The 12,829-nt window shown below is 36.0% G+C and overlaps 1 protein-coding gene across 2 annotated transcripts in view; it reads left to right on the top strand.

Moving 5' to 3' along the window:
• Positions 1 to 12,829, top strand: part of rev3l.S (REV3 like, DNA directed polymerase zeta catalytic subunit S homeolog) — a 123,139-nt gene that overhangs the window by 22,185 nt on the left and 88,125 nt on the right. For both annotated transcript variants that reach the window (XM_041564626.1, XM_018265392.2), the window contains exons 2-4: positions 7,726 to 7,918; positions 8,385 to 8,459; positions 10,918 to 11,078. In XM_041564626.1, the coding sequence (XP_041420560.1) occupies positions 7,726 to 7,918; positions 8,385 to 8,459; positions 10,918 to 11,078 (429 nt within the window). The remainder of the gene's footprint in view (positions 1 to 7,725; positions 7,919 to 8,384; positions 8,460 to 10,917; positions 11,079 to 12,829) is intronic.

Here is a 12,829-nt window from a genome sequence, read left to right on the forward strand (position 1 = left end):
CATCTTGGTTGCGTGCGCGCATGCGCCCTCCAAAATGCAGTTTTTAAATGAAGGTTTACGTTATTAAGGGAGAAAAAAAACTCCAAATCTACATGGGCCTGTGTGAAAAAGTGATTGCCCCCCTTGTTAAAAAATAACTTAACTGTGCTTTATCACACCTGAGTTCAATTTCAAAGGTTATAAAGCCATTTCTAAAGCTTTGGGACTCCAGCGAACCACAGTGAGAGCCATTATCCACAAATGGCAAAAACATGGAACAGTGGTGAACCTTCCCAGGAGTGGCGACCAAAATTACTCCAAGAGCGCAGAGACAACTCATCCGAGAGGCCACAAAAGACCCCAGGACAACATCTAAAGAACTGCAGGCCTCACTTGCCTCAATTAAGGTCAGTGTTCACGACTCCACCATAAGAAAGAGACTGCGCAAAAACGGCCTGCATGGCAGATTTCCAAAGCGCAAACCACTTTTAAGCAAAAAGAACATTAAGGCTCGTCTCAATTTTGCTAAAAAACATCTCCATGATTGCCAAGACTTTTGGGAAAATACCTTGTGGACAGACGAGACAAAAGCTGAACTTTTTGGAAGGTGCGCGTCCCGTTACATCTGGCGTAAAAGTAACACAGCATTTCAGAAAAAGAACATCATACCAACAGTAAAATATGGTGGTGGTAGTGTGATGGTCTGGGGTTGTTTTGCTGCTTCAGGACCTGGAAGACTTGTTGTGATAGATGAAACCATGAATTCTACGGTCTACCAAAAAATCCTGAAGGAGAATGTCTGGCCATCTGTTCGTCAACTCAAGCTGAAGCGATCTTGGGTGCTGCAGCAGGACAATGACCCAAAATACACCAGCAAATCCACCTCTGAATGGCTGAAGAAAAACAAAATGAAGACTTTGGAGTGGCCTAGTCAAAGTCCTGACCTGAATCCTATTGAGATGTTGTGGCATGACCTTAAAAAGGCGGTTCATGCTAGAAAACCCTCAAATAAAGCTGAATTACAACAATTCTGCAAAGATGAGTGGGCCAAAATTCCTCCAGAGCGCTGTAAAAGACTCGTTGCAAGTTATCGCAAACGCTTGATTGCAGTTATTGCTGCTAAGGGTGGCCCAACCAGTTATTAGGTTCAGGGGGCAATTACATTTTCACACAGGTTTGGATTTCTTTTCTCCCTAAATAATAAAAACCCTCATTTAAAAACTGCATTTTGTGTTTACTTGTGTTATCTTTGACTAATAGTTAAATGTGTTTGATGATCAGAAACATTTTGTGTGACAAACATGCAAAAGAATAAGAAATCAGGAAGGGGGCAAATAGTTTTTCACACCACTGTATATATATTATAGTTATTAACATGTTGCCTTTTTTTCTTCAGAGTACCCATTTCAAAGCCATGCTAGATATCAAGTAGCCGGGCAATTGTGATTGTTACTTTGTCATTCTTTATATTATATGCATGTTTATGGCCACCTTTTAATTTTTGAACATTACATTTTTGGAACTTCAAGGACTAAAGATCAGCTATGACTAGTAGCTCCAGGGTTCCCCAATAGACATAATAGCATACTTGCATCTGAAGTATATAGTGCTGATGTAATTTTGATGCAACAGAAAGGACAGCATCCCAACGCAAAATATTTTCAAAACATTTGTGTCTAGTTCATAGAGATGCGCACATATTTTAATGCATGTCCACCTTGTGCCACTATTGCACTGGAATTTTGGGATACAAAGATGCACTGTGGGTAGAAATACATCGCAACTTATGCACAAAATTGCACTTTGCAAAATGCGCTTGCACTTGTAAATGTGTCTTAAAGGGGAACTATTGTGAAAATAAAAAGTTTTCTAAATATAATCAATCATAAATTCTGTACTTTTTCTGAAATAATAAAGTTTATCTTCACTATTCCTCTCTCAGCATCTGTTTCTTGAACAGATCCAATATATCTTATAGGGGGGCTCCTTTTGCCTAGAAGATGTATTAGAGTCAGTGTTGGACTGGGACAGCAGGGGCCCACCCAAAAACATTTCTCCAGGGGCCCACCATTTCATCTTAGACCATGGGCCCACTCTCAGTACTATTTTATTTTTCTCTTTACTCATCCTCTGTTCTCCTAGTCCCTCTTTCTTTACAAACTATAATCTATTCCATCTATTTAGCCTCTTTGTTCTCATACAAATAGGGAAATATGCCAAATGTTTAGCAGCATGAGGGCCCACTGACACCTGAGCCCACCGGGACTTTTCCAGGTATCCCGGTGGGCCAGTCTGACACTGATTAGAGCTCACTCTATTAAAATCACCACACATCATGTCTCTCTACATGCAGGATTTGTGCAAAAGGCAGTTATTTTGTTATATTTTGTTTGTACTGGAATCATGTATTTGAATAAGCTCTAATACATCTGATTCTTATTTCAGTATGATGAAGCTTATATTAAATTTTAATTTCCGCGATAATACCCCTTTAATGTCTCAGTGACAGACTTTATCATAGTTATCAGTCCTGCTACACTTGAGTTTATTGGTTCACCTTCATCAATAATTAAGAGGCCTCATTTTAGTTTGAATGAATTTAGAATAAAATTATTTGCATTGATGTATTAGCAAATATGATATTCTGACTACTCATTTTGCCAATGTATTTAGTCATTTTGAGCTGAAACACCACATGGTGGAGGTAATATAACAAAATAACCATCTGTTTCTCAAACTAAAGGCTTTGTTTCACAAAAATAATTTTAATTCCCTTCTACATCTGTAGCTACAGCAAACCATCAATTGGATTATAAATGAAAGGTAAAAAACTATCTTTCCTATATTTGTTCGTTGTGCAATATGTGTGATTTTCTTCTTTCACTAAGTTAAAAAAAATCAAGAAATGGAAACTAATTAACCTTTTCTCTAGATGGTTACTTGTAACCATCTCCATTCAGGCACTGATAGTCAAGTCAAAGGGGTTAATAAACTTCATACAGTGATCATTTGCTCCCTTTCCAATGTTTCTTGGCAGTTTAGATTACAGTATGACGGCTTGCCCATTTTCTGTTTTCTACTGCTGTGCTCTGCAGTGAATCTGAATGTAAGAGACTGTTAAAGCAGAATATGTATTAATTTCCAAGTATGTATAACATTGTTGAAAAGTAGTTTCCATTACTTTTTCCTGTATTGTTCTACATGTGTTTCTGGTATTTTAAATTATTTGTACCAATGATTTCTATACATGCAGCTGTGGCTATTATAGAACTATAGCTGCAGTCATAACTGTTTGCCTAGGGATGAAGGCAGGTGCAGCTTCACAAGAACCAGAGTGCCTGCTAACTTAATAGTATGTGGCCCTATGATTACTATTGGCATCCCTGCATGAGGTAATGCAAAACAGGAAGGTGGAAGGCAATAACTGGACGTTAAGTAATACAGGTTTTGACCAGCTGCTATATGCTCTTTTTCTTATCTCTGTCTCTGTTGTGTCATTAACATCCCTATGGCACAATGCTAAACTAGCCCCTCTGGATAAAACTCGGGCGCTAAAGGTCTGGCTAGATGCTGGGATTTATTCTTTAGGCCAAGTTTGGAATGAACAAGGTATGGTTTTGTTCGACAATCCTAAGGAAACATTTGCCATCCCCCCTTCACAATGGCTGATCTATCACAAGGTAAGGTGGGCAGTGAGGAAAGCCCTTAAACCCTGCAACTTCTACTTACCCCCTATGCTAGTGGCAGAGGAGTTTATAAAATCTCTTCTTTTTATAAAGCACTACAGTCCACGATTTTACTGAAAACCCCCTTGAAAGTTAGAAAACGCTGGGAGGCAGATATAGTACCAATCATCAATTGCAATGGAACCAGGTGCTTCAAACTCCCCTCCTGATCTCTCCTATTTATAAGTTTAGGATTTTGCAACTATACTTTGTTCACAGAGCCTATTACTCTAGGACTGTGTTACACAAGCTTAACCCAGAAATATCACCGTCCTGCTTGAGATGCGAGTTGGAGGAAGGCACAATCCTACACACTTTTTGGTTCTGTTCCAAAATTAAGCCTTTTTGGATAGCTATACAGTCCCATATCACAAAGATGCTAGGGTTTGAGATACTGGTGGACCCTAAATATTATTTACTAGGTATGGATCCCCCAACTACACTTACTCGCCCAGCCCAAATAATGGTCCACAAATTCTTGGCAAGTAAGCTTATAGCACAAAACTGGAAGGCACCTGATCCCCCTGCATACTCAGCTCGGGTAATTAGGGTACAGGAATTACACAAGATGGAGGATCTTGGCATAGCTAGGCATAAGGGCTCCACTAAACCAATATGTCTATTTGGCAATTATGGATCCTGGAAAATGTTAGTATGAGTATGAGTAGGATAGAGAGTAGTTTGCCCAAACAGGATAGGGTTATGGAATGTTAATTTTCAAAGAGGTATGTTATTTATTCTCATTCTGTAGTATGGACCGTTACATATGTGAATATGGACTAACCATACTCCCATAAACAAAGCAAAGCAACAATGGTAAACAACCGGACGACAGTCACTGGCGGCTAAGAAAGGAGCACACAGCATATGGTTTTAATCGTTTATTCATGTAAATAAATGATAGTACAATTACTGCCACAACCACAGGCATACACTGATCACTAAATGTTGGTATATTCTGTATTTATTTTGTTATATGAGAAGGGCCCATTCTGCGAATTGGGACATTGTGTTGTCAAGTCATCTGTTATGCTTTAAATCTTCAATAAAACTCACTTGAACCAAAAAAAAAATATGCAAGCCATTTATACCCTTAATGGGACTGGCAAAATCCATTATGAAGAAGGACATTGGAGTCCTTGTAGATAATAAACTTGGCTTTAGAAGCAATGCCAGTCAGCAGCTGCAAGGGCAAACCTGGTTCTGAGCTGTACGTAACATAGATTTGTGGGATGAGAAGGGTCATTCTTCCACTTTACATAAAGCTGGGAAGGCCCCATCTAGAAAATGCTGTACAGCAGTGGTCCTCAACCAGTAGCTCACAAGCAACATGTTGCTCTCCAACCCCTTAGGGCAGAGACACGTGGAGATTCAGGGAGATTAGTTGCCTGTGGCAAATCGCCTCTTCTTCAGGCAACTAATATCCCTGAATTGCCTTCCCGCCAGCTAGAATCGTAATTGTCGGCGGGATGGCACCCGGATCACTTCATTTTCCGAAGTTGCCTCATGAGGAAACTTTGGGCAACCTTGGAAAACTAAGCGTTCCAAGTGGCATCCCACCGGCGATTTAGATTCTAGCCGGCAGGAAGGCAGAACTTACTGTGTAACTTTATACCTAATTGTATTAATGGATGTGTCTTTTTTCTAACAAACTTACTATTTAACTATATACCTAAATGTACACGTAATTTCCCAATTGTGAAATCGTGCATGTGGCAAATACCATGCAGGGCAGAGTTTATTACTGTGTTTATTGTTTTTATTTTCCCTCACTGTAGACTATTGCAGAGCAGAAAATGTTTTACTTTTATAAATATACAAAAATTATAAATATACTAAAATGATAACAAATATGAAGAAAATAACCAAAGAAATGTTTCTTAACAATTGTTTGGATCATACCAATATTTAAATCTTTAGAGAGATTGTGACTAGACAGCCACAATTTCATATGGGAGTAGTACTGAATAAAGGAAATGCTGCTGTGCTTTAGTTGTGCTGATCTTTATCCCATGGGCATTTGCCTTTCGCTGTTCACTGCACATGGCTTCTTTCATATTATCAATGCTGCACAGATTTTTTTTATGGTTGGTTATATTGATGATACTGCAAAAGCTAAGCCAGTAGAAGCTTGAGGCAGATTGGCTACACTTTATTGTTGGATTGAGGAAAACATTTATTATTAATAAATATAAAGCTTGATCTGGAGTTTCCCATAATTTTGTGTTTCTGTGATAGTGTACCAGCATTCAGACAGTGGCAGTGGTAAATCTTCATATGATCATTTCACTAAAATCTGGAGGTTCAGCTATAAAACCTAGACTAGTTTTATACTGTTAAAAATTTTTATAAGTGGCAGGAATGCCTATTCACTGATTGGTACTTCTGATGCAGAGGTATGTTCACTAAATCAAATGAACAAATCAAGTGATCACTTATGTGTATACTCATGATAGATTTGTGTCTATGTTTGCTTTTCTTTTTTTTCAAAATGTATATTGTAACCCATGGCCATAAATAGCTGTTTTTTGTGGTGTAACCTGTGTGATTAGTAATAATAGATACATATCTAAAAAAGTCAAATTATATGAATGAATAAAATGAGTGAAAACTTAAAAACATAGGATGCAAAGATGAGGTTTCACTACTCACAATGCCCTGAGCTTGATTTCTGTCTAGGTGGAACACATTCATGCTGAATTGAGCTAGAACACCATTAAGTGACATAACACTCTAATAGTACTTCTAAATACAAAGCAATGTACAGTATGTTATATTTGACAATGCAATTGTACATGTGTACAGGTATGGGACCTGTTATCCAGAATGCTCGGGACCTCGGGTTTTCCAGACAACAAATCTTTATGTATGAATTTAAATTCTAAATCAAGTGGACTCTCTTTAGTTCAACTGACTGGTGTGGCAAGTTCTCGTCATATAGACTCTTCCACTAATCTAATCGCAATGGCACATTGTAACTCTTCAGAGAGGTGACACCTGAAACACCAGTCAGTTGAATTGAAGAAGCTGCTCGGATGAGTAGTAAAACGTCTTCAATGATTGCTCAGCAAGTCCAGTTGTTTTAGAATTACTTATACTAGATATACCATGACCTGGAGGAATGAAAATTTTCATAGTCAAATCTTTCTGTAATTTGGATCTTCATACCTTAAGTCTACTAAAACATCATTTACACATTAAACAAACCCAATAAGCTGGTTTTGCCTCCAATAATTATACATTATATATTACTTTTGATCAAATACAAGGTATTGTTTTATTATAACAGATAAAAATTAAATAGTTTATAAAAATCTGGATTACCTGGATAAAGATGAGTCTATGGGTGATAGCCTTCCTGTATTTCATAACATTCTGTATATGAGTTTTCCATACCTATACTGCTTCTGAAATTGTCAACCTACTAAGTATATGCATCTATTGTTAGAAATTCAAGTGTTATCGTTTGTCATAGTAATGGATATTAAATGGGTGGTTCACCTTTATATTAACTTTTAGTATGTTATAGAATGGCCAATTCTAAGCAGCTTTTTAACTAGTTTTCATGTTTTCTATATAGGTGGCAAAGCAATTGTTTTAGGTTCATTTAATGTTTAAATGAGTTTTAGGAGACGAAAGGTATGGAAAGATTCTTTATCTAGAAAAAAAACCTAGGTCCCAAGTATTCTGCAAAATAAATCATATACCTGTATAATTTTTTATCATTTAAGCTGCAATTAGGAGCATATTTATTAAAGTGTGCAAATAGATCTCACAACAGAAAAAAACAAACATTTTTTATTCATTCTGATGTGATTTTTAGAAGGGCAATTATAAAATGGTGCACTTTCAGCCATTTATACGCTTTTAAAAAATCCCATAGGACTAAATAGAAAAAGGTGAGTTTCTGCGGTAAACTCTAAATCTGACTGTTAAAGTGACTGGTTTCCTTGTAAAATACTTGTATAATAGTTAAAAGGAATCTATAAAAACGGCTCTGTTTTTTCCATTTTATTGCTAGGCCAGAGGGCTTGCCTTCATCTTCATGGTATTTTCCCTTATCTGTACACTCCATATGATGGAGACGGACAGCAGGATCCTGAACGTTACCTTCGTCAGATAGCATTCAGCATTGACCGAGCACTTAATGTTGCTTTAGGCAACCCTTCAGCCAGTTCCCAACATGTATTCAAGATTACAGTGGTTTCTGGAGTGTAAGTAGTTAACTTTGCCGTTTTATTGCCTATTTTACTTAATTTTATTACTACCAGTTGCTAATGTTGCCAAAATGGAACAGTTATCTGGGGTTTATAACGGTTTGATCAAAATTTCTATGTATCTCTTTAAATATCTATGTATCTCTTTAAATATCTATACTGGTTCAAAATTTTACCTGTTAAAATATCTAAAACATTTATTCCATGCCGCCAGTGAGCACAGACAAGCACAATAGGCAGTACTTCTTTAACAATATAGTGGGCTAAATTTGCTGACATTGCAATGTTCCTCGGCCACTTAGTATTGATCTTAGCTATGCCGGATTTAGATTAAAAAAAATTATATTTGAGTGCTTTTGTTTACAAATTTATTCTAGTGTGTTTAATTTTTTATTATAAATATAATAATGCTATATGTACTGTGGCTTTTTAATCAGTTATGTTTTTGTAATTCCTATTACAGCCCATTATATGGCTATCATGAAAAAGAAAGACATTTTATGAAGATCTATCTCTACAATCCAGCAATGGTGAAAAGGTAAGTATATCCAAATTGTTGTTTAGTATCATCTCATAGCTTTGCTACAGCAAACCATTATGTGGGGGCAGAAAAGTGGTTACTCAATAATATGTGTTTGTTTTGAGTGAAAATATTTTGCTAAACCAAAATGTAAGCCTTACAATCCTTTAATAACCTTTGAAAGGAATATATCCTCAGCATAGTTTGTAATATATTTATACAGGATATGTGATGCACTTTTAATGCACAAATTGCTAATTTCTGACTGCATGATCATTAATCTATGTGTGGGACACTTGACAGATTATACAGTTAGGTCCATAAATCTTTGGACAGAGACAACTTTCTTTCTAATTTTGGTTCTGTACATTACTACCATGAATTTTAAATGAAACAACTCAGATGCAGTTGAACTGCAGACTTTCAGCTTTAATTCAATGGGTTGAATAAAAAGATTGCATAAAAATGTGAGGAACTAAAGCCTTTTTTTTTTTTAACACAATCACTTCACTCATCCAAGCCACTCTTAAAGGCATTAACAGAATCAGCCATCACAACATCACCCGCAGTGAATTCCACAACCTTACTGACCTCACTGTAAAGAACCACCTACGTTGCTTCAAATGAAAGTTCTTTTCTTCGAGTCTGAAGGGGTGGCCTCTGGTGCAGTGATCCTCTTTATGGGTAAAAAAGGTCCCCTGCTATTTGTCTATAATGTCCTCTAATGTACTTGTAAAGTATAATCATGTCCCCTCGCAAGTGCCATTTTTTAAGAGAAAACAACCCAAACCTTGACAGCCTACCCTCATAATTTAAGTCTTCCATCCCTCTAACGTCTCAGCTCATTTATATCCCTCTTAAGGACTGGAGTCCAAAACTGCAAAGGATACTCAAGATGAGGCCTTAACAGGGACCTATAAAGAGGCATAATTATGTTTTTATCCCTTGAGTTAATGCCCTTTTTTATGCAAGATAGAACTTTATTTGCTTTAGTAGCCACATAATGAATTAGACAACTTGTTATCTACAAAAACCCCAAGATCCTTCTCGTTTAAGGAAACTCCCAACACACTGCCATTTAGTGTATAACTTGCATTTATATTATTTTTGCCAAAGTGCATAACCTTGCATTTATCAGCATTGAACCTCATTTTCCAGTTTGCTGCCCAGTTTCCAAATTTAGACAAATCACTCTGCAAAGTGGCAGCATCCAGCACGGAACCTATAGTTCTGCACAATTTAGTATCATCTGCAAAAATAGAAACAGTACTTTCAATGCCCACCTCCAGGTCATTAATAAAAAAGTTGAAAAGCAAGGGACCTAGTACAGAGCCCTGCGATACTGCACTAACAACACTGGTCCAATTAGAAAATGTTCCATTTACCAGTTTTTGTAGTCTATCTTTTAGCCAGTTCTCTATCCAGGTACAAATACTATGTTCCAGGCCAACATTCCTTAATTTAACCAGTAACCTTCTGTGTGGCACTGTATCAAATGCTTTAGCAAAGTCTAAGTAAATCACATCCACTGCCATCCCAGAATCGAGGTCCCTACTTACCTTCTCATAAAAGAAATTAAGTCTGGCAAGATCTATCACGCATAAAACCATACTGGCACAAACTCATAGTATTATGATTTGCTATGAAGTCCAGTATACTTTATTAACCCTTTGAAAAGCTTTCCTACCACTGACGTCAGACTAACTGGCCTATAGTTTTAAAGGCTGAGAACGGGATCCCTTTTTGAATAGCGGCACCACATTAGCTATTCGCCAGTCTCTTAGCACTATGCCAGACCTCAAAGAATCCTGAAAAATTAAGTAAAGAGGTTTGGCTAAGTTTCTGAGTACCCTGGGATGAATACCATCTGGCCCTGGACCTTTGTTAATCTTAACATGTTCTAGTCTCTTTTGAATTTCCTCATGTGTGAACCATGCATCATTAGTTGTATTTCTAGAATTGGGATTATCAAGAACGAAACATTCATTAACTGGTTCCTCATTTGTGTAGACAGATGAAAAATATGTATTCAGAATCTGTGCTATTTTTTGTTTTCATTAACCAACTGACCCCCTTCTGATATTAAAGGTCCCACCCCTTCCTGCTTCATTTACTATTAACATATTTAAAAAATTATTTTGGATTATTTTTACTGCCTGCTGCAATATCCTTTTCCATATCAATTTTAACCTGCCTTATAGCTTTTGCGCATGATTTATTGGCCTCCTTGTGTTCATTATGTAAAATTTGGCATTTTAGCCATGTTCATTTTTAGAGTTTAGTTCTCCTTTAAGGTGAGAAAAGTCAAAATGCCTGAAATGTTGTTCTATATGTGTGGGGTTGTTACTAAATAGGGCTGTTTAACTCTATGGGGCTGTGTGACAGATGAAGAATGTTTTTCTGTATTGCCCAGAATGTTTAGGATTTATTACTTTCTAAACCAAATGTTTATGTATTTGTTTCTCTCCTTACCCAGGGTCAGTGAGCTTTTACAAGGCGGTGCTGTAATGAACAAGTGCTACCAACCGCATGAGGCCCATGTTCCTTATCTTCTTCAGCTATTCATTGATTATAATTTATATGGAATGAACTTAATTAATCTTGCTTCTGTAAAGTTCAGAAGAGCTCAGAGGAAAGGTAAAATGTGAATATGTGATGCATGTGTTTTCCATGAACCAATTTTTAATCATATGACGTTAGAATTTATTTTGTAATTATACAAGAAGAATACCAGCATGGCTCACTCTTCTTATTTAACCCCAGTAGAAAATTTCCAATATCACTTATTTTATTAATTAAAATAGTTCTTTATCGTTAACTTTTATTATGATGTACTGTATATAGTGTATTGTATATAGTGTACTGTATATACAATTTGCAATTGGTTTTCATTTTTTAATGAATTTCAGCAATCTGGTTGCTAGAATCCATATTATCCTTGCAACCATGTATTGATTTGAATAAGAGCAGGCCTGAATTGAAAAATGAATAAAAAAAAGTAGCAATAACAATATATATGTAGTCTTACATAACATTTGTTTTTTAGATGTGGTCAGTAACCCCCATTTGAAAGCTAGAAAGAGTTACAAGAAAAAGGCAAATTGAAAATCTATAAAAAATAAATAATGACGACCAATTTATTAAAGGGGTGATTTATCAACGGTCGAATTTTTGCCACAATTAGATTTGTTTTTACAAATCTGAATTGTATGTTAAAATGTTTGGTATTTATTAAGCACAAAAATGTAGAATGTAAAACTTTCGCATCTAGAAGCTTGTGAGTTAAAGTCAATGGGAGTTGTCTTAGGCAAATAGATTTTCAAATATCAATTGAAAGATTGGGAGTCCATATAACTATTCAACATGGACGAAGGGATCAGCCCCAGTTCCAAAGGCAGTACACGCCTATGACTAAGCGCCGGAGGGTTCGAAACGCGTAAGGTGGGATATGTGGGGTGGTATGTACTGAATACTTTTTAAATGTGAATATCAATAAATTATTTTTGTTTTTACTCTAAGAGGCCTTGGGACATATATATTTTTTGATATAAACCTTTTTGCAAATAGATTTTCAAGTTTTTAAGCTGATCAACTCACAATTTCTTGGTATAGAACTTTTTTACACAACTGTATTCAGTCAAGTTTTTTCAGTTCGGATTTTTTAATAAATAAGCGAGAATTCAAGTTTTTTTAAATTGTGAGTTGATTCGAAGTATAAAAAGAACTCTGAAAACGCACAAATTCTACTTTTGATAAATAAGCCCATAAAAGTAAACTTTAAGGCAAAATACCCCTTTAATAACTCTTATTAAAAACCTGTGTGCACACATTCAACTTTACATGTACACAAGTACGAGGCATGGACCTTGTTTCTGTGTATAAGATGAAAATTTTTTTTTACTTGAATAGTAAATATTCTAAAATACATAGAGCCTCATAAATCTTGTTTAACCTGCCATGTACTGCAGTTTCTAACAGGATTTCTGTTTGTGACTGCACTATAAAGAATTAGATATGTTACGTCAAATGAATTCCATGGAATCATATGACACTGGAATATACTAACAAAATACTCAGATAAGATGGGTGTGTCATGCTGGAGTCCTCTTTTTAAAGGGAATAGAATATCTTAGTTAATTTCTTAAGATGTTTTTTGCCAATAATATTACTAGTGAAAGAACAGTAGCAATAGGTAATTTACAATTTCTCTTGAATAAAGGTTATTTTCTTGTTAAACCTATGAGCTCTTGAAAACAGGTCACTCTGACGGTGTGTTGCTTTTTGGAAATTGTTGCCTTATAGTCTCTACAGTACTGTGTAAACTGTAAACTGTAGAAGTGTTAGAATGATTTAATATTAGAAAGGAACATTTTATTGAATTGAACATT

The sequence above is a fragment of the Xenopus laevis genome, chromosome 5S (assembly GCF_017654675.1).
Source record: "Xenopus laevis strain J_2021 chromosome 5S, Xenopus_laevis_v10.1, whole genome shotgun sequence".
Taxonomy (NCBI): Eukaryota; Metazoa; Chordata; class Amphibia; order Anura; family Pipidae; genus Xenopus; species Xenopus laevis.